The sequence below is a fragment of the Camelus bactrianus genome, chromosome 30 (genome assembly GCF_048773025.1).
Source record: "Camelus bactrianus isolate YW-2024 breed Bactrian camel chromosome 30, ASM4877302v1, whole genome shotgun sequence".
In the NCBI taxonomy this organism is placed as follows: Eukaryota; Metazoa; Chordata; class Mammalia; order Artiodactyla; family Camelidae; genus Camelus; species Camelus bactrianus.
In genome coordinates, this window is record NC_133568.1 from 22,179,215 (window position 1) to 22,202,260 (window position 23,046).

The 23,046-nt window shown below is 37.6% G+C and overlaps 1 protein-coding gene across 7 annotated transcripts in view; it reads left to right on the top strand.

Moving 5' to 3' along the window:
- CDH7 (cadherin 7) overlaps positions 1-23,046 on the top strand; it is a 120,260-nt gene that overhangs the window by 43,626 nt on the left and 53,588 nt on the right. For 6 of the 7 annotated variants that reach the window (XR_012503266.1, XR_012503267.1, XM_074355142.1 and 3 more), the window contains 4 exons: positions 6,710-7,004; positions 10,578-10,697; positions 17,336-17,503; positions 19,926-20,113. Coding sequence is in view for 5 of the 7 variants with exons in the window: in XM_074355142.1 (XP_074211243.1) it covers positions 6,710-7,004; positions 10,578-10,697; positions 17,336-17,503; positions 19,926-20,113 (771 nt within the window). In the remaining 2 variants the exon portion in view is untranslated. Of the gene's footprint in view, positions 1-6,709; positions 7,005-10,577; positions 10,698-17,335; positions 17,504-19,925; positions 20,114-23,046 lie in introns of those variants that run through there. The other variant, XM_045510580.2, reaches the window with a different exon arrangement.

Sequence of the window (23,046 nt, forward strand, 5' to 3'; positions counted from 1 at the left end):
CAAGGAGTTTTGATCAGTAAGGATTCGACTCAAGGCAGATCTGTAAGTTGTTTGAGAGTTTTGGATGAGACCTGGAGACAGCAACCAGAGAGAGGATAAGCTGACTGCGGCGGAGATTTTCTTTTGGGAGTTAGATGTGGCCGCGTGGGATGGAAAGCACTTTTCTGAGCTGTTAGCACTCAGTCCCTGGTGAGAAAGATGTGGTTCTTAATGCGAAGCTCTGAGGAACATAGACTTAAATGTAGAACTTTTTTCAAACACAAGCAAGATCCCCACCTTCCCCCTGCCCCCCAAGGAAGGCAGGTACTTCTGCTGAACATAGACATTTTGCAAAATACCTCCAAATGCCTTGCTTTATTTTATCCTCACTTTAAGGTCCCAGGCTGAGTGGACATTTAGGATGCTGATCTGTAACTACCGGTAAACTGGGACTTAAGTGTGATCAAGGAAGCACGATTAGGAGCAGAGTGGAGATTCAGTAGCTGTCCCTCTGGTTCCCATGTATTGAGCAGACTAAGGATGAACTGAGACCCCAGACTGAATGTTTCTTGCCACTAGATTAGCGTGGACTTTTCCTGTGAAGAAAAATAATCTGAGTAGTCCCTCCTTTCTTTTAATGTTTTTGTGGGTTAGAAAGAGAAAAAGAAATGAGATGATTTTCTTGGCAATTTTAACCTTACCTGAGCACTTCATAAACTGTATCCCTTTCCTTTATTTCTCCGTGTGTGGTAATTAGTACTTATATTTCTTAAAACATGCGTCTTTCTCAGAGATGCTTCACAAGAAGATTATATTCCATTACCCCGGACCACAGTGATAACTATAAATTAGGAATCCTTCAACCGGAAAAAAAAATGACTCATACACTTGTTTTCATTTGTAATATTTCTTCAACAGCTTGATAATTACATGGTAGCCAGTGGCATGTGGAAAATATCTATTAAAAAACATAATGAGGAAAGAAAACTTGCATGTAATGTGTGTATTCAAGCAGTTTTATTTCTGCCAATTATTGTTCAAATCTGCCCTCTCTGCTTATAATTTTAACCTTGTAAAAGTTTAGTAAAAGTTCGCTGTGTGAGTTCTAACCATCTGTAGTATATTTTTAAACTTAAAAAATCAGGAATCTATAATAAGTAAACCAACAGTATAAAATTTACCCTAGCCTCATATTCAATATAAATCATTCTCAGATGGATTTACATGCTGTTCAAAGGAACATAAGCGTATTTTATTTTGCTCAGCCATTGATATTCCATTTTTGTACACAAATGTAGTAGCAGTATAAACTTTTACTTATATAATAATGCATTCTGCATTTTTCTTATGCAAATGTTCATTATGGAACAATTGAATATAAACCTCTAATACTTTCCATCACCATATGTAGGTCAGTGAGGCTCACAGAGGCTTTGTTCGGTTTTATTTTTTTAGTGCCAACACTTCTGTGATAAACATGATCTCCTTACTAATACTTCCATCTTATGTCTCTGTTTGTTCTTTTTTTGTGACATGGAAGTTTAATATGTTGCCAAAGGCAAAAACGTTAAAAAGTACAGTCCTGACATCATAGTAATTTACCTTTGTGAATCACATTCTACTGCATCATCTCAAGTAGTTGTCACAAATGTTCAGTTAAGTCCAAGGGTAGATATTTTTAATCTGTGTTCTAGAGAGGAGGGGACTAAGATGCCAAGACAAGATCATCAGTTAAGATCAGATAACAAGCCGAGTTTAAGATGTTCATGGAGGGAAGAAAAATTGATCAGTATTTTGAATTGATTTTTTTTTTTACTTCAGTCTTTGCTAACTTGAAGAATATTCACCATCTTTGGACTTTTTAAGACTTTTGTGGGTGCTAGATCAGGTGGTTTGTATCAGTTTGAATAATAGATGTAAGAAAATTGTCAGAACTGCAGTGCATGGATCTGGTTTTAGTTTTGCTTTTTACTGTCTTAAATTTAAAAAAAAATGGTGGATAAAAAATGAATCAAGGACATGAGATTCTGCCATCTGAGGGCGTCCAAGGGTTTTTAAAATACAAAACCCGCTTGAAGCCTTTCCGTGTGCGTCAGAAGTGCTGTACAAGCTAGGGAACCTGAGGAATAGAAAGCATGTCTGTCCTCCATGGTTCTTGGGGAACACAAACCTGCCCATATGCCAGTGTTGCTGCAGGCGCAGGAAGCCAGGTATCTGATCTCCATCTAGGCGGTTTACAGAATTAGGAGAACAAACCGGAGATAACGGGATGTTTTCTGTTTCATTCATTTTCTTTTGGCTTAATGCTATTAAAAATTAAAAGGACAGAAATTGAAATAAAACAAGCACTACTGTTTTACAAAGTGGATTATGAATTTACTAAATTTAATACAACAAATTATTGGTGGAGAATGTGGAAGATGGTGATAAAAGGAACCTAGCTCTTAAGGAGTTTATAAATGAAAGAAGAGGTTGGATGGGAAAACAGCCAAACCAGATTTGCAATATAAAGCAGAATTAAATGCGTTCTGTCATAGAAATTCAAACAGTGCGGCATGGGGGTGGGGGGACTGGATCGTTAAGGCTGCAGTAGAGGTGACTTTGACGTTAAGCCAGTTGGGTGTCAGCTGGTGGGTAAGATGTTGGACGACTTGTCTTGAAAGGGGTAGAGATGCTTGCTTTCCTCAGACAGTGGTGACCAGTCCCATATTCCTGGACCACTGATGGCCCTCTGAGACGCGGCAGAGGAAGAGACCAGGGAAACTGCGTATGGCCACATGGAGCCCCGTGCTTAGAACTTGGGGTGAAACCCATAGACCGTGGGAAGCAATTAAATGTGTTTGATGAGCTGTGTGACACAATTCAGTGTATGTTTTAGGGAGATAATTTCTGACATGCAGGGTAACAGCCTAGATGATGTGAGTTATTAAAAGTGGAAAGAAACTAGGGAGTTTTGTATTAGCCCAGGTGAAAGATTTTAAGGTTCTGAATTATGATTATTGTTCAGAGTGACTGATAAGGAATGGACTGATGTATTAGAGATAATGAGTGCGTACCCCATCAAGCAGGGGACGAGAGAACCACGAGGGACTGTGAAACATATTATACGCTAGGCGCATGCACAGTGTGCTTTGCATTCTGGCCTGTGTAGATTATGGCTGAGTCCCACCCGGCAGAGTATTTCTTAGGTTGTCACCGCACACAGGGCTGGCATAGTGACACACTGGGTTCCCATCATGATTGGCTCTCCTTCCCTGCTGCTGCTTTCATCTTATCATGAACTGGACTCAGCTGAGGGGTCAGTGCGCCTCCCTGTTTGTGCCTGTTTGCCAAAAAAAGTTATTTAATGTAAATCTTTACTTTGGAGTCACAGCAAATATTTTGAAAAGGGTTTAGGGACACAAGCAGTAAAAGTGAGCTTTGGTGATTAGTGAATCAAGATTCTGTTGCTATTGTTTACATGAATCACGCGGTCCTATTCCCAAGGATATTTGCAGATGAAGTAGACGTACCGTCATGAGTTCTGCTCTGCCCCAGAGCACAGATATTTGTGCTTTTTTAATTGTGTTTTTCATTTATCGTTTATTTGTTCACTTACCATAATGTGGGACAACTGCATTTTTTTTTTCCTGGCTAGAGGTTTCACAGTGGAGAGCAGTACTCTGTCCCATAAGAGTCAGTCATTTACAAAGATTGTGCATGCCTCTGTGTGTGTGTGTGTGTGAGAGAGAGAGAGAGAGAGAAAGAGAGAGAAGGAGAGAGGGGGACGGAGGGAGAGGAGGAAGGAGCACATGAGTCAGCCACACAGACACCTGTTAATTTCAGAACTCCATTCAGTAGTTCTGCACTTGCCCCATTTTTCTCTATACAGCATGCTTCTCCAGCACAGGATAGTAGTTTTTTCTGACAGCATGGATTTCACTCCACCTGTGAAGATTAGAATAGTGTGCATAATGTCACAGATTCAGCGTCTGAATGCATCTGAGAATTTTGTGTCCATCTTAACGTTTCAAAGTTGGTCCCCCACTTTCAACTGAAGACGCTCACACTGATCTTGCAAGGACTCTGAGGTTAGACTCAAAGCAATTTTCTGCTTGTGAATTTTGGCAGTGGTTACAAGCCTAGTGATGGTCCCAGCTGGGAGAAAAGTGTTGGTGCCGGGGAGGATGGTAGATTTCAGGGCTCCAGAAATTGTGTGTGTGTGTGTGTGTGTGTGTGTGTGTGTGTGTGTGTGTGTGTGTGTGTGTGTGTGTGTGTGGTGGTGGTGGTGGTGGAGGAGGAGGAGGAAGGTGGAAGAGAAGAATTCTGATCCTTGAATGACTGGAGAAGCAAATGAGAGGGACTTTTTAAACCTTTAAGCTTTCATGCTGTCAGTGATGGAGAACAAATGACAATTCCACATCATGTAAAACACATCAGAGCTCAAGTTAAAAATCAGTCGGGGTTTAATGGGTGTTAGATATTGAAAGGAACATAACCCCCACCTTTACCTGAATACCACAGGAACATTATGTCACCATGCCCTGAAAACAGCAATCAGTGGATGAGAATGAGTTTAATGAATCCTAGAGGCTGGTCTTATAAATGGGAGCCCCTAATGATATTCAGAGATAGCAAACCTTTGGGTGAGGACGCAGCCTGTGTATTACTGATGCGTTTCTGTGAGGAGGGGTGGGGGGAGTAGCTGTGAGAAGTGTGTGCGTCAGGGGGTGTACTTGAGGCCTTAGCTGCTTGAAAACAACTTATTATCGCCTGTCATCTGCATTTGTGTCTGGACTCAAGTTTTCGCTCTGTGTTGGTCAGTGTGGTAGAGTTTATTGCTAGTGTTTGGTGTCGAGAAAGGTCCCTCCTGGCGAGTCATAGAACCCCACCCCGGAGGGACCAAGCTGCTTTAGGATTTAAGGAGCGATCGGGCTGGGGGCGGGTCGCCTGTCCCCTCCTTCCCTGCGTTCTCCCTTGTAGCCACTTTTGCTGCCCTCACTTCTCAGGACACCGCCCCTCGCTCAGAGGCGGGATCCCGTTGCAGGGAGTGGAGACTGGGCTTCCTGCGAGCCTAGTGTTTTTCCTACTCTTGGTGCACCCAGAGACGGTGTGTAGCCTTTCTCTGCCTCGGTTTCCTCCTCTGTTAAAGGGAAAATAAGTCATTCAACGTGAGCGTTGAATGGGTTGCAATGTAGAAAACATTAATTGCTGCTGGCATGTCGGGAGCTCTCTGTAATTTAAACTTCAGTGGTTCTTAGCTTGCCTCATCTTAAATTAGATGGAAATATGGAGGTGACAGTAACCCTAAGAAAGACTTAAGAAAATTAATTAATTCATTGTATTTCAAGAAGACAGTTTCTCCCTATGCTGCATAATCATGCTGCAGAGTTATCCACTAGATAATTCCACCCTGAACAAATCTGATAATTTGTGCCAGATGTTAATTTTTTGGTATTATTTGGTTCTGCCTGAAAACCACAGCAACTGAAGGCTCCACCAGGCACCGAAGTGTTCTGGAGGGGAGCACCTGCACCGCGGTTACAGCTCCGTGGGAGAATCACTTAGAGACGCTGGCGGCACAAAAGCGGCGTCCTCGAAAACTACCAGGGAAGGATGGAAGTGGACCGGGCGTACACTCTCCTCGGTTGCTTCCTGTATCTGCTACGTCTATCACCTTGTCTTTTAAAGGATGAGAGCGTAGTTCTGCAGGGCAGTGAAAAAGCCTTGCCATTTGGTAGATTGGGTCTTTACGTCTGTATTCATTGCAGCCCAGAATCATGGCAGGTATAGGGGAGGAAAGAGCGTTGAAATAACCTGAGAAGTACAGCACTCAGTCTGTTGTGAAGTTCAGGAAAGTGTGTGATCATTCCTGAGCTTGCCCGGGTTCCCTTGTTCAACATCGTGTTCTGACGTACGGCAGGGCCAGCTCCAGCTAGGAAACGCGAATCGGCAGGTGCTGTCCCGGCTTTGGCGGCCGGGCTTAATCACGCAAATCTAATGCAGTTCTTGGTATTTCAGGAAAGGTTTTCCTTGAAGTCTTGGGCACATATTGATTTAAAATTCTGACTTCGGAGAGCAGTGTCATTTTTTTTTTCAGCTTCAATTTTTAAAATATAGAGCAGGTTTTGGAGACCAATTTAGTGACTGGACCTCCATCCGTACTTAATAATCATCAGAAGGAGTGGGAGTGGGAGAGGAGGGTACCCTTAAAGGATGTGGCGATTTCTTTTTTTTCTTGATTTTAAACATCGATTTTATTTATTTTTTTGTATTTTTTTTCAGTGGGGGTGGGAGGGAAGGGTACCCTTAAAGGATGTGGCAATTTCTAAGCACATTAAATAATATATTAGATCTAAATTTATCAGTGTTCTATAGCAAGTCCCTTTGCTTGGAATAAGACCAAAGCGACCAATTGTACATGTTTACTGAATGTCCTCTGTTCAAAGAAGATGGCTAAAACTGTCAAGGACAGACAAAACCAAAAATAACACTAAAAGTTCCTAACTTTGGGAGTGATAGAAAATCCCCTGGGAAATGAGACTGTTTCCAGGAAGGAATGAAATTGTCTTGCTCACACATTCTAATAGCCTTTTCTGCCGTGCGCAGGACACACCAGCTTATCTTCCCAAGAACAGTAAAAAAGTTCACATCCTGCTGCCTGATGTAAGAACTATTTTTTTTTTTAATGTGTCTCCGTATCACTGCCTCTCTTGTAAGTTAATCTCATCTCACGTGAATTTTTCACCAGCTTCACTCTGACGTCGATAAGGGAGATGGCTCCATCAAATACATCTTGTCAGGCGAAGGGGCGAGTTCCATCTTCATCATCGATGAGAACACGGGGGACATTCACGCTACGAAGAGGCTGGACCGCGAGGAACAGGCCTATTACACGCTCCGAGCCCAGGCGCTGGACAGGCTCACCAACAAGCCCGTGGAACCCGAGTCCGAGTTTGTCATCAAGATTCAGGATATCAATGACAATGAGCCCAGGTTCCTGGACGGCCCCTACACGGCCGGGGTCCCCGAAATGTCCCCTGTGGGTAAGTCAGGAGCCAGCTGATTTTGCACCGTCTGATCTTAGGAGGTTTGTATTTAAAATTAAGTCGTCATAGGCACCCGGGGGCAAGAAAATGACACTAGTGTTTGTGTAGTGATTGCCAGCTAGAGAGGGGAAAGTTGGAGATGTGTGAGTAGCCAGCACCCAAATTCTATTTTTTGACACATCATTTTATTTATATGGAAAATTAGGAAATTCTTACTTTCACACAGTTAGCTCAGTGTCCTCAAGAAATCACATAGGTCTTAACAACCCCTTTTCAGTTTAATATTTAAAATTAAAAACTGATTATAAAATTATGCCTAAGAGGTTAAAAAAGAAAATCCTTCCAAACACAGCTACATGATGATCTTTTACTTTTCTTCTTGCTGATACGAGGATAATAAATCACTTTTTCTAAGCATCTCTCTGGGGCCGAGGTATCAGGCAGACCCCCAGTGGCCAGCCAGGCTAGCGTTGGGACCAGCTGGTCTGTTTGCTTTTAGAGTATGCTTGAACCCATAAACATCCATCCATCCATGTGCCACCACTAATCTTCTTGCAATTTCTCTAGAAATTTAAATGCATGAAAATTTATATTGTATTTATAATAATGGTAAAGTGATACTCAGTGTGAGATATATAAAAGAATAATGAAAGGCTGTTTTACTCAAAGGCCTTTTGACATTGCCCCAATACTGGAAAAATAGGAAATAAATTACTTTTCATATATACTTTGTTTCAAATACTATTAAACTTTGTTTTAAATTCCATTTATTTAGGTACTTTTAGAATAGTTTTCAGCCAGCATGTAATTTAGGTATGATCTTACAAAATAATAGCACCCCAAAAAATTACAGGGCTGGGATAGAGATCAGGTGATTTATATATGTATTCCCTGTTTATAGGATGGAAGGAGGAAGTTTATTTAAAGTAATAATTGAACTTGGATTTTAACACGTCTCAAGTATTTAACTTGAAAATGGTACCCGGTGTGATTTGTTTTACTTCAAGTAAAGGTCATTGCATTCGTTCCAGCATTCAGTGCACACATCCGCTACGATGGGGAGTGGAATTGCAGAGACGAGTATTATGTGGGGACTGCAATTTAGTGACCCTAAATTTCTGTTCCGGACGGATGGGAGAGGGAGCATTATGTGGGGCACCAGGGCTCTAGCTGCTGAAGGAGTAAGGGCCGAAAAAGAACCAGAGGAATCTAGACCCGAGTCAGGAGAAACTCTGAACCACAGTGGCAGCACCTCCCTATAATTAGCTTATCTGTAAACATTTCTGTGACGGAACGGGCTTGTTCGCAGTCTCTCAGTCCTGCCCACACCCTCAGAGTATTACCTGCCTCTGCTGTTGAATGACAGTAACAGACACAGCTACGATGCCAGCAGCAGCGAGAAGATTAGGGAGGTTCCAGAGAAAAGAGAAGTCACAGAGCCCTCCCCAAAGTAGTCATGTTTAGAAACACGAAGTTTTGAGGTATGTTTAAGCAATTCGGTTCAACTCCATACTTCTCCCAGGCATTTGGGGCATTCTTTGTGGTCTCGCTAAGATTTCCCTTTCCTGCATAGAACATAGCCATGTACGTTGGGTTAATGTGAGCTTAGCGTTCTGGACGTTGAATAATGCACTCTCGCTGTGGTTCCAGTGGGACCACTCTCTTATATCAGACAGCAGGACTGTTAGGTATACATGTAAGTCATATTAGATATTTGATGGATTCCAGCAGGTTCAGAACTTTTTAGAAAAGGATTTTCAAATGTCTTCAGGATTTACTTGACACTAATTGAGATCACTTGATTACTATCAAAATTTGAACTAAGAACAGGAAATGTCTATATAAAATGGCATATAGATTTATAGTGAGCCATAGTTTATCAAAATGTTTAACCAAATAATTATAGTAGCCACTATATGGTATGACATACACAGCATGAGTTTTCAGTGTTTATTATTCAGGCCTATTTTTTCATTGCATACTAACTAATTGTAAGATGTTAACCCAAACTCGTAAGCCCCTTGGAACACTTGTTGCCAGAAGAGCACAGAGAAGCATGAGAGTGTGTGTGTGTGTACGTGTGAGTATGTGTAATAGATTACTTAATGAACACTTCCGAAAAAATTATGTGACACACAATCAAATTCACTGAAGGATAGTTTTCATTATTTTGTTTGTTTCAAGTTGTCTTCTTTTCCAGTGAAGTAGAAAAATCAGTCCCTGAGCATCACCAGAATAAACACTGCTGTAAAGACAGTGCATTATAGAGGAACTAGAGAACATTAAAGTCATTGATTCTAACATTTTAAAATAATCAGGGTCTAATTCTTAAAAAGATATTTAAATATACATCATTCACCGTTTGGTCCTACCAAACATCCACAGGACATCATCTCCTAAGTCTATCAAAGGAAAAAATAAAACTTCAGAATTTAAAAAATGGTACCATGTAGATATAACTTCATAATTTCCAGCCAGTTTGAAAGAAAATGGAATTGATAAGGGAAATCATAATGTGAAAAAGAGAACAGATTTATGATAAAATGGGCGTTAATGACTTATTTAAGGCATTTAGAAAAGGAGATCTATATAGTAATACATCTAAAAGAGATGTTAGATTAAAAATGCCATCTTTTCCAGAATTTATTAGAAACCAACTTGAACCTTAAAAGAATACATAAAGGGACTTGTCTCCTTCCTGTCAACTAGGACATAAATGATAAAAGAGCACGTGCTTAAATATATAAATGAAGCAAATGTGAGTATCTGGTATTTTTAAGATCATATTCCAAATGGAAATAAAAAGAACAGACCACAGTAAATGCTTTCCGCATGGAGTTAAGTAAATACATAGTAAAATGAAGAAGTGATATAGACACTCTTGTCATACGAAATAGAGAAAAATAACCAATATTGCAATTTGTCAAGTTGCTGTGCTTTTTTTCCTTTGGGAAGGTTTGGTTTAAATGTTCATTTCATGCTTTTGTTTTTAACTCAGTTAGTGGAAACAAATGAGAAATAAAACTATGGAAAAGGTAGAGCAGCCACCGAGTATCCAGAGTATCCAACGAAATGTATCGATTGAATGTTTATTCAGTTTCTGATGAAGTTTCCATTTCTGTCTGGCTTTACTTTGCTACAGCAGTGAGGTCTCCTCCATGATTTGAGTGTCAGGATGCTAGCATATGTCATGCTGCCTTCTAGACAGGGATTCAAACTTACAGAGATTGCTCTGGGTAAAAACTTGTTACTTGACTTTGATGGATGAGATGCTTAAAATTTGAGTCCCATCCAAATCTGAGTATATATTCCTGTCTAGCTGACATCATCAGTCTTATATTTTGCCAATATATTTTCATATCCCTTCAATATTTGAGGGATTAATGATCATTTGTCATTTTGGGGGGTTTGTCTTATGCAAAAAAAAATCAGTTTTTCACGTCTCTTGGAACAAGGAACATAAAAACATTCAAAACAAGTCTCATGTAGAATTTTCAGTGTTTTGTGAGTTCTTAACGCTTTGTGGCATTTGGGAGTTTTTAATTCAGTGGTTTTTGGACTGGCATGTAGGGACCTCAGTGGTACAAGTGACAGCAACGGATGCTGATGACCCCACGTATGGCAACAGCGCGCGAGTGGTCTACAGCATTCTGCAGGGACAGCCGTACTTCTCAGTGGAACCGAAGACAGGTAAAGACTGAAATGCGCCACTCCTTGCAAAGCCATCCTCTATGTCCTGGCATAGGATTAGTACTAGTTACTTTTATTCAATGCCATTGGCACTGATAACAGACAGTATTTTTATTCTGCTTCTCCCAATGTGTGTGCTATGGTAATAAATAGCATGTTATTTATAGAGGCATTAGCACCTTTTAAGAATTTTTTATTACATTTACCAGTGTTCCTACCAAAATTAAACTATTACACATTGAGAAGTGTTTCAGCTGCTATCTTTTGTCTGTGTAAGAAAATGTTGATTGTTCGCTTCTAAAGTTTGTTTTGTTTTCTTGAATTAATTCGCATAGGAATGATATAGCGTCAGATTTAAATCTTAGGCAAAATCTCCCTGCCATGCAGTAGAATTTATAGTAGGTTCAGCTTATCTTTCTAGGGGCTGCTTTTCTCAGGGAAATTCATTTCATCGTAGCAATTAGGATGATGATCTGCTAAATCAAAAATGAAATTAAATGACTTTTTTAATTTTAGGAGGGAAAAAAATGTATGAGTTGCAAGTCTGCCTGGATAGAATATGTGATTGGCTAGATGTTCTGTTTTGTTCTGATGATGAAATAGTTTACATAAAGTAAGGCTATAATTTGGAGCCCTGTTTTCTTGGTTATAAAATAATATTTTATCTATTCTGTGTGTAGGGAAGCATGGGCAGGTGTGAGCCACTGATTTTCTCCATCATGTGAAAAGCCCACGTTTCTCAATTTTTTAAATAATTTTGCCTTTATTATGGAGACTAATTCTTCCTCAAACAGCCAAGTTTATGGTGTTGAATACTTGATAGTACTTATGATCCTCTATGAATATTTGAACACTGCTTATCCTGTTTTTCATATTATAAAAAGTGGTGATATTAATTCATTCTCAAATCACTGGGGGGAGTGGATAAATATTTTAAATGTCTTTTGAGAATGACAGTTGTCATGTGCAAAAACAGGGAAGTAAATTCCATCGTAGTTCATCGTTGCTTAGGATTTTCAGAGAGACTGCCTTGCATATTTTATACCAATGTTGGAGTAAAGTTTGGAAGCTGCCTAGAAAGTCTAACAGGAAGAAATGGTTCTGATTAAGCAAGTATTGAAGGAGAAGTAAATGAAAGTGTCTGATTTATGATACGAATCCCATGAATGTAGAAGTTGTGCTCGTGGTTGATTTGATAGATCTGAGAACCTAAATTCTGACACCCACTCCTTCCCTTATATACTTACTCTTGGCACCTAGAAAGACATTGACAAGCTTCTGACAGTTTGCTCACAAATTATACACCTCCTGCATTATATAACCTGTCCAAAAATAGCATGTGCTAATCCCAGAGGTTAAATATTTTGCTGCTACTAATGACTGGCTTGTGGTTTTCGCTTGCTGCAAGATAATAGATTTTTCACAAGCCCTGTGTAGGTTAAAGACCTCACCTGTTGAACAGCTGGACAATAATCTGTATCATGGGACCACATGATTAGTACTTCAAACTTAATTTTAATTCCCAGTCTGAAGGATCATGTATTACAGGAGATCAAGTTTAGTTCAATTTTGTTTGGGCTAGAGTTTTGAATGCTGTAATCATGGTAATCATTGGGACGTTCTTTCTATAGTCATCGGTGCAGAAATGCTCTAGGGGTTTTTGTCCTCTCTGCTCTCATAATATGGAGAATGCATTTTTTTTTTCCAAAAAGAAAAAAATAAGGAATTATGGGGAGAAAAAGGAATTGTATTTTTCTGACAATGATGGAAAATTTCCAGCCCTTAATCGCGTGAAGGGCTGGAAAGACAGTTTGAAGTAGACTTCCTTAGTTGATTATGATCCTTACCTGTGTGAGAAATAACATTATTTTCCCAACCCCTAAATCTAAGGGGTTTTGAGAAGAATGTAAAACTTTGACAGGAAAAATGCTGAAAATATGCTAAATCAAGGTTATATAAACATAGGCCCAGGAAATCTCACAATTTAACATCTAATTTTTTTAAAGGGGGATACTATTAGTAACGTTAATAATAATGATTACTATTTATGAATCACATAGCATTAACTTAGCATGGCTAAAATCTCTGTGCACATTTTCCATCTGTAGCTCTACTTACAGGCCAGATGCCAGAGGGTAAGTGTATTTTCTACCTTAATTTCTCCATCCACAAAACAGGAATGTGAGTAGCCCAAAAAAAACAATGTTGACGATTCAGCAGGCAAAGAGAATGGCACAGGGAACAAGCTAGTGTACAGCGTTAAAAGGACTGCAGAGATGCCCACCACCTTCATAGCGTCCCCAGATCTACTGGGAGATTGAAGATGCTTCTAACATGTTTGTCTAGTCTGTAACCCGCAAGCAAATAGATCCTGTTTTTCTATCTCTTTCATACACGGCAGGACTGGCTGTATCATTTGCTGTTGGAAGTGAAAATGCAAACTTCTTGTAAAATTAGTAGAGTTTCAAATGTCATCAGCAGAGCAGAAGCCAAACATGGGGCCAGCGTGACCGCACAGATCCCACGGCCATGAAGTTGGCCTTGGAAAATGGATGGAGTGTTAAATATCACTTGTCATTTAGGGGTTCATTCCTAACACAGAGGTGTGACGCCAGGGCGCCTTCAGTATGTGTTCCATGAATACTTGCCACATCCCAGCTTTATGTCAGTCGTGCAGTCACAACACAGCCCTCCTCCCAGATGGGCCCTTCACACGTGTTCTGTTCTGTGGTGTGGCTCACAGGGTGGAGGGCCCTCACTCCTGCCAGGGCTTCCTGAGGACGTCCCCTCACAAGCTCGGGATTAGACTCTTCGTTTGTCCCTTCTGGGGACTCTGGAATCCTTTGATGTTCCAGAAGCTTCCATCTTTACTATTTCTGGCTCTTCTCCATCTTTTCATGGTTCTATTATATGCCTCATTTTCAGGTAGATACACCAAATAGTACCAGGCTTAGATGGAAAGTTTAGGAAGAAATACAGACTTATTAGGAAGAGACAGACCGTGTACATCTGAGGCAGACTGAACGCATGGCGAGAACGGCCCCGCCCCGTGCGGTCGCCTGGACTCCAGAGTCTCATCCCCAGCTTGACTGTGCGGACCGCAGCCCCCGCTGATTGGTTGTTCCCTTAGCTGGGGGAGACTTCAGAAAGGCTTCTCATCTGTGATGGGTCGTACACCTACAAATTCGTCAGAAGCTTTCATGCTAACAGAATATGCTTAAAAAAAAAAATCAGTGGCTGGTAGGACATTAGAAAACATCTGAGGATTTTTTCCCAAACTAAAACCCAGACCGTTGTTGAATAATAGCAGTGATAAATTTATGTTTCGTATACTTTTTGTGAACATGGATTATAAATAAATGAAAAGTTCTGGGTTACTGGGTCACATGAAATATCTGTACAAAAATGATTATTTGAAAAATCTAAAAATCTGAGCCAGTCTCTTTTCTAAAGAGCTACGGGAGATGGTCTCTTTTTTTTTTTTTTTTTTTTTTTTAAATTTGTTTACTTTTTAAATTTTGTTGAGGGGGAAGTAATTAAGTTTATTTATGTATTTTTTAATGGAGGTACTAGGGGATTGAACCTGGGACCTCGTGCATTCTAGGCATGCACTCCACCACTGAGCTATATGTACTTCCTCCCTACAGGAGATATTCTTGTCATAAGTGGCTTAAAATGATTGATTATTAAAAGTAAATATTATCTTCCATGAAAACCTCCCAGAACTGTGGGGATGTAACTAGACAAGACGAGCCTTTATCACTTCAGAGACGCAGTGTTAACGGTTTGCTGCTGTGTGTATGTGTCTGAGTAACATGCAGCAAAATGCAAATCGAATCCCATAGACAAGAATTCTTTTCCAAACACAGATGGCCTATATTTCAGAGTAAAAAGCTAGCAAAAGCCATAGGGCTAGCAGTCTGTTCTTTTTTTGATTGCTACTGTTTAAATTCAGTTCTCTTCCAACTGTTTCATTCTTGTAAAAGATATGTTTAATAATTGAGGTATTTGGAAATTACCTTTGCCGCCTGCTTATTTTTTTGTGCAAACTTTGTGATGATTTTTGCTTTGGAAGAGGGCTATTTATAGGATCACTTGTAAAGAGACAATTAGAGGTGTGAAAAATAAGTAGCTTTGACAACCAGACTTCTCTCCTGGTAATTCTATGTTTTCTTTCAAATAATGCCGCTAAGCAAAACCAGGAGACGATGAGGTGGCAGTGTTTCCTCTGCTGATTAGTTGAAGGGTTATGGACCACGGGCCTCTCTCCATCACAATAAATGTGCAGGGGTGCAGACTCACTGACACATACTGATATTGGAAGGAAAATGAGAGGTGAATAGAAATTCAAAATTAAGACTGAATGAGAGGGAAATTTTTCTAAAATTTCATTAATATTTTATCGTCTATGTGAAACACACTATTAGTCAAATATGCAAGATTGACAGTGCTCAATTTATAAAAAAAAGTATTACAAAAAGTAAAGGATGATTAACATCAAAGGAAGGAGGAAGTGATGGAAAGAGAGAGAGAGATGTAAGTCCCAGAACTCTTAGATGATAATCATTATGCTTGGTAACAGTGAGTCTTACTGAAGTCAGTGCTCGTTGTCTTGTATATTAATAGAGTTAAGAGAAGTATTGAAAACCAGACATGAAGTATTCATAGAGTTATCATGGCTCTCAGAAGAAAACGTCTCAGGCAGTGATCAACTGAACTGAATGGTATATGACTGTTTCTTCTGATTTTCATTGTGATATTTCAGCAGTTGACTGTAAGCAGTGTGTAGACAAGCAAAAGAGTCCAATGAAGGAGTTACTTAAGGAGACCCTGTGTTGCTGAGATTGTGGCAAGTGTCCAGCCCAGTTCATGTATTAGGATAAGTGATTGTTAAAACAACAAGAACAAAACCTACCCTCAAAGAAGTATAATTAAATGCCTAAAATACTGATGTGTTGTTGTGGGGGTTGTGTGTGTGTATGTGTGTGTGTGTACTTGATAGCTAGTGCTCAGAACGAAACAAAAATATGATTGCTTAAGATAGTTGTGAGTGTTATTTAACTTGGAATCTTGGGAACCAATAACACATTGGTTCAATTATTCTTAAACTATTGAGAGTTTTTCTCATCTCTTACCTACTCCAAGAATAGTTACCAAACTGTGGAATATTGTGAAGAATAGGGCAGGCCTAGTATAGTGTAGCCTTGGCTTGTCACTTATTAGGGCTGAAATGTAACATGCACAGACCATTATTACACATGTCCGTTGAAGAATCAGCATTTGAACAATTTAAACTGGCAGCTTTTAAAAACGTTTCATAAATTTGGAGAATATAAAAATATTTTTCTGCTGAACATGAGGAAAAAAGAACGTTTAGCCCAATTTGTTTATAACTATTTTCTTCCCAAAGAACTGTTGATAAACAACCCACTTTTGCTCTTGAGAAGTCATTGATACCAGAGTTTCTGTTCCTCAAATCTGGGAGTCACTGGGGACTTAAATTCTGACTTAAATTCTAAAAGTTAGAATCTGCTTAATATAATAGATTAGACATTTTTCAAACTAAGTCAATAAACAGAAAGGTTCCAGGCGGGCAGGAAAGACATTGTCGTCATTGGCAATGATGAAAGTACAAGAAATGATTAAGTAGGATTCTGGACTCCTTGGAGAATCTAATTAGTGAAGATGGACCCAAGATATTGCTCGTTTCAACATCTATATAGAGCAATATTGAACACATTTTCATTTGATATTATCTCTGTGTATACACTAAATTTATTATATTAAGTATATACATCATTTTATAGATTTACATATAACATAAACTAAATTCTATCCCATAGATTCTGTTGCCTAATATACTTACATAATAAGTGGGTATTAACATAAAACAACTAATTTACTGCAGTAATGATCATTCAGTCAAGTTTTCCCATCAAGCAACATGAAATTCTGATATCAATTTCTCATACCTCTGAAGTCTTAAGGGCTAGCCATACTAAATGCAACTGATTAGAAATGAACAACAAAACATGTTAATGTTTTTAGCGTCTTGATTTTCATTAACACAGTGATGCTCATCTTTACTGCTTTTTCTCAGACCTTTAGATGCAGCATAAGATCATCCAGCAGCACAGTCTGGAAAGCTGTTTTGCTTATAAATAACTGTCATTCTTTTCTTTATAGAATATTTAGTTATTTTGCTAGAAGAGAGCTGGTAGGGACCAGAGCTGAAAGGTTTATGATGAATTTCACATCACTGGGAATTAAGTTGTTGAAGAGGGTGAAAGAGAAAAAGAGAAGTCTGTTGTCATACACTTGTGTAGGCGACCGCCCATTCTTCTAGTTGAGTACATTTTTATTTTAAGTTGGTGTTTCCTGAACCACATTTCCATAAAACCTAAAGATAATTCTCTCTCCACCCTGCTCTTCCAAATTACGGCATTTTCCATGTTTTGTAATATTGTATATGATTATTGTATCCCTTGGTCTTTAATATGGATTGAAATTGTTAAAAGTGAACAACAAAACAGCAAAAGGCAGCAACTCCAGAGCTGTTTTCTGCCTGTATCAGTGTTCTTCACTAGTATAAATGCAGTGATTCATGATGTATTTTACTGGGATTTGAAATTTTACAGGAGTCATCAAGACCGCCCTTCCAAACATGGATAGAGAGGCTAAAGACCAGTATTTGCTTGTTATCCAGGCAAAGGATATGGTTGGTCAAAACGGAGGACTCTCTGGAACCACGTCAGTCACCGTGACCCTAAGTGATGTGAACGATAACCCGCCTCGCTTTCCTCGAAGTAAGCTGACCTGTTGCATGTCACAGGCATTCGCTCTCCTTTCTAGCTTATAAGAATGTCTTTAGAAAGGAATTTTTCCAAACAAATAATTATCCTAACTACATTCTCCCACAGTTTTATCAGGGACGGGATTTTTAATTCAGTAATACGGAATAACTGAAGGGCATTGAAAACAAATAGAAATAATTGTATCTTTGTGTTCTTTCTATCTTAAATAAATTTTTTCTGTTGTTCACATTTTGAATACTAGACAACTATTAAGTTCGTTTATGCATTAACCTTTTTATTCAAAGACATGCTGTTTTATACATTCTGTAAGTTAGGAGGTTGTTGCCAATTAGTAACATTGAGATGCACTCCATGAATTCTACACACTAAAAATATTGCTTTATTTTTAAAGATAAAAATAAGAGTACTGAACTTTATTTTTCATTCCACACTTTTCTTTTAACCAGTTCATGTACATTGAACATGCCTTTTGCTTTCTACTGCATCTTTTTCATGCAAACACTGTGTTTCAAAAGAAGTCAGTCCAAGGAACCAGAAAACCACCTGCCCTCAATTTAGTTCCTTTGACCAAAGTGACTTTTATTTTAACCAAGTAAAAAAATAATAATTTCCTTAGATAGAATTATCCTGATTATGAAAAAGCATTTCATCTCACTCTCTTTTAGTTGCCTTTTTCCCCCTTTTTGTTTTGTAAATGTATGCAGTATTTCTTCAGAATAGTCAAGAAAATAAGAAAATTGTACTGACTACAATGTCTTTAAATGCTTGCTTGATAAAAATAGTGAACTGAGCTAAGGAAAAGAAGTTAGAAGCTAATGATGTCAAACAAGGACACTTTTTTCCTGCAAATATGAATGTTACCATGTTTTCCTTCAAATTAGTAATAGTTTTACATATTTTAATATTTATATTATTGTACAATAGAGATTTTGATACTTTCTGGCAAAATAAAGAAAATTACCCTAAGTTTCGCATTACAAAAAATGAACCTGTCCTTAATTGTGTTGTTGGCTTACAGTGGGGAGGAGAGGAGGACTGAAGAATAAACAAAAGAGAACAATTAATGTGATTATATTTGACTCATAATAGAATTAGCTGTTTCTCTTTTCTTTAGCTAGAGTGATAAGAATTGACACTAAGAAATTCTGTGGTTTCAGTTGTCATGATTTAATAAGATAGAGCACAGGTTTTCTAGCTTATTAGATACTCTCCTCCTTATTAAGGTGCAGGAAGCCAAGAATATGTCATTTTTCCTTTTGGCTGGGAAAAATTTCTCTACCATTTAGTGACTATTCTAACTTTTGAAATTTTGGGGTTTTCCTAAGGACACTTGTGAAAGGGGTCACTCAAAAATGATAAGTATATGTTGTCATCATTTAAAAAAAATCAGTAATAATTTACAAAATGTAGAAAATTGCAAACAGCAACCATTCGTAGCTGAGAATGTGGTCCCTTCATCAGGATCCATTTTCCTTTCTTTATTCCTCTTGAAGAGGATCCTTTCTTTTCTTTTCATAAGAAAGTGCACCTGCACCACATTTAGCAGCTAAAAGGGAATGGAAAGGAGTGGAGGAAGCAGGAGAAAGTCAATGATTAGAGGAAAACGGTGAAGGGGTGCAGTGTCCTGAGGTGTTCCCTAGTTTCAAAGGGGTGGTTTGGGTACTTCATCTGCCTCCCAAACTTTTTTTCTTCCTTAAGTTGAGGGTGCTGAAATAATTTTTACAAAAGAGAGTTTAAAAATGTTATTCTCTTTTAGCTTCTCTTTCCTCCTGTTCAGATAACGTTGCCTCTGCTCTTATACCACTCTGCCCCAAACAGTTCACCATACAACCCACACAACTAATTCCTGCCCTCAGTGAATTTATGAACTAGAAGACGACTAATACTGGCTTTCTTCAACTTTCCCATCTGGTTTTCTGAAACTGTTTTAGTAAAAGACATGATGATGTAAATCTCAACATTAAGTCCTCAGAAATATTTAGCCTTATTTTTGGCCCATTTGAGGACTAAGCTATGCTATTTTAATTTTTTTAGTTTTTATAGTATATGAATTAATTGCATTTTGATTATAGTCAATATTCAATGTTAGCTCTATTTAAAATTGTTTTAAATGTATTTTTATTAGTAAAAGCAGCATATTTCTCAGCACTACCAATACCAGAATGGAGATTCTCCGCTTGCCTTTCCCAAGCCAACTGTTTCTGCTTTTACATGTTGATCATTATCTACAAAGTACCATGACATTTCTTGAGGCTATTTGAAACTTGTCATTTGCCGTATATTGCCTTAGCATCTTCTTTGTTAAAAAATAAAAACAAATTAAGCAAAGATGATGTGAAATAGTCAAGTAATGAAATGTTTATTGATTAGTTAGTGGTAAGGTTTCATTCATTTCTCATTTTTAATTTCCCAGGGTCATATCAATATAATGTCCCAGAATCACTGCCAGTGGCCTCCGTTGTGGCCAGAATTAAAGCTGCCGATGCAGATATAGGAGCTAATGCTGAGATGGAATACAAAATTGTGGATGGTGATGGATTAGGGGTTTTCAAGATTTCCGTTGACAAAGATACACAGGAAGGAATCATCACTATACAGAAGGTACTATTTTCTTTATTTTGATTTCCTATGAAGGTAACATCCTAGACACTATTAGGAAGCCACATCTGCTTTGATGGAAGAATGTGTTAGACAAATTTGAATGGCCACATGGAACCATGGTTATTGTAATGTTAGGGGGAAAAGTCATGCATTTATTTTGAAGTGTCAGGATTGTGGAGAAAATTGAGTACCACTTGGAACCACACGCATCAGTTCCATTCTCTGAGTAAACACACAGTTCTCATCCAGAGCTCTGTCACGGTAAGGCATCCTGGTCCACGGGCTATTTTAAACAACCTGCCTGGAGAGATGAATATGATTCTTCACTGACCATTCCAGTAATGAAACCAGCCAGAAGCCTTTGCAAACAACTAGGCAAGCACCCCACATGCATGAGAATAATAGAAATAAAGTTGGAAATAGAAACCAAAATGCTGAAGACTCGCTACATTACTGACTACTCCTTTATAAAATGTACACCAACTGAAGTGTTTGAAAAATGTATGCAATCAGAGCACATAAAGTTGTGAAGCCTATCATAACCCCTTAAATATAAGTGCAAAGGGGATTTTTAAAAAATCATTCTAATCCAAAATAAACACTATTTGCCATGATATATTTATTTTATTATTTTTTTCTTTTTGAAACATGGTTCTTATTGAACTATAGTCAATTTACAATGTTGTGTTAATTTCTGGTGTACAGCATAGTGATTCAGTTATAAATATATATATTCCTTTTCATATTCTTTTTTATTATAGGCCATTTCAAGGTATTGAATACAGTAGGATCTTGTTGTGTATCTATTTTATATATAGTAGGTAGTATCTACAAATCTCGAACTCGAAATTTATCTTTCCCTCCAGTAACCATAAATTTGTTTTCTGTGCTTTGATATATTTAAATTATCTCCCCACATTGATTAGATATGGGGGAAAATGCGCTGGTTTCTCCATTTGCTCTGTATAGACATGATCTTTGACAAATGTTAATTTAAAAAAATACATCAAAAAGAATCATTCCAGCGTATAGTCTTATTTTCTCAAATATTTGAAACACTAAAAATTAAACCATGTGTGAAACCCCCGCCCCCAAGATACTGGGATTTTATGCCAGTTTGACGATCCAGGTGTGTAACGCTGTAATTAACACTCCTCAATAACTAACACACATCAATAAAGAAAGTTATGTTTTGGTTGTTATAGGAAAACATATGTTTGATTTCAGGCCAATGGGCAAAACATTTCTGCAATTATTTCCAGTGGGCAGCTGCTGTTTTAGCTCAGCTGGTGACAATCTGTGTAAAAAAAGTTTTAATAACTAGAATAGGCCAACTGTCGGTAAAATGTTTTGTTTTGTTGTCTAAAATAAAAGGAATGCAATAAGGTGTAGTGCTGCTCAAAGATTTATCTGAAATCAGTCTGCACATGTTCAAGAATTTTTGAATATATACTGAAATTATTTTATTGAATATATACATATCTTACATATATTATAATGAGACAGCATAAATACTTGAATATAAAAATACACATGTATGTGTATTTGATATGAAATATTTGATTTCAGTAATAGAAAAAATTTTATACTCAATTCCTTGGTATTATTTCTAGATGTTTTAGAGAATTGTTTTGAAAAATTATAAGAAAACAATAAAATGCATTTAATCTCCTAGCATAAAATTCATGAAAAAAATCTACAAGGTAAAAATAAATTATAACTTCCAGTGATTTAAAAGTAACATGAATAATTATTATTGCTGTTCTAGGTAGTGATTAATATCTGCTAGGATTTATTTGGAGTAATTTAAAGGCTTCATCTTACTTAATTTTCTCAACACTTCATGAAGGCATTATTAGTATAGTAATAAATAGAAACATGAAATGTGCAACAAAATAAAAAATCGTTAAATGTTGTAGAATCTTGTACATCATCAAAACGATCTGGTGACATTGTCTTAACATAGTAACTAATATGAGAAGTAATTATATACAATTTTATAGGGAAAAACAGTATCCAAAATTGTACAAACCCTTTGTTTCAAATTTTATGGAAATTGCATTTATATAGAATTATGAGATGGCAGAGAATGTTAAAATTTTAACAGTAATTGTTCCTGGATCTTTACTATTTTACAATATAAATATGCATTAGTTACTGTTATAATTACAGTGTTACTTGATTCATAAAAATATTATGTGACCCCAAATATATTTCATTAACAGCACTGTATAATCTACTTTGAGTACTGTCGTAGACAAAAATCTTGTCTAAATGCAGAAATACGTCATAGAGATGTCAGTCACTGGGCTTAAATTTAGTGTATTGTTGAAGCTCTCTCCAGTGTTAAAAAAAGGCATTGTCCTCTGTCTAATGAATTAAGATTCAAAAACATTCCAAATCCTCTAAACATTTAGATTTAAACATTTTTGATCCTAGAGATCCCCAACCCATGCACGTGAGTGATGTTTTGTACCTAATGAGTGCTCAGTAACGGGTAATTAAAGATTTATCAATCTGTTATATAAGTTAGCTAAATGTTTTAATAATTTCTTATGCTAAATATGAGATCAAAATTGTGTTATTTTCAGTTTAAATTCCTGACAACTAAAAATAAGTTTTATTTTCTCCAGTGGCTTCTAATATAAGAATACTGTCTAATTTTTATTGTTTCTCCTCCTATGTTTTCTCATATAGTGTCAGTGATTGTCTTTGGATAATCAGGCACACTCTAAACAGTGTACAGGAGAAACTTGAAAAACATGGATGGTGGGAAATTTTGCAGTTTTACTGTTGTGGCAAAAGTAACCGGTAAAATATTTAATATTTAATAAAGAAAATCTAGTCCATTTTGAACTCTACAAAGTATAGAACCAAATCCATCATCTAGCTTTCAAGGGTCATAAAAGCACATTTAGGTTAAACGCAGGGCT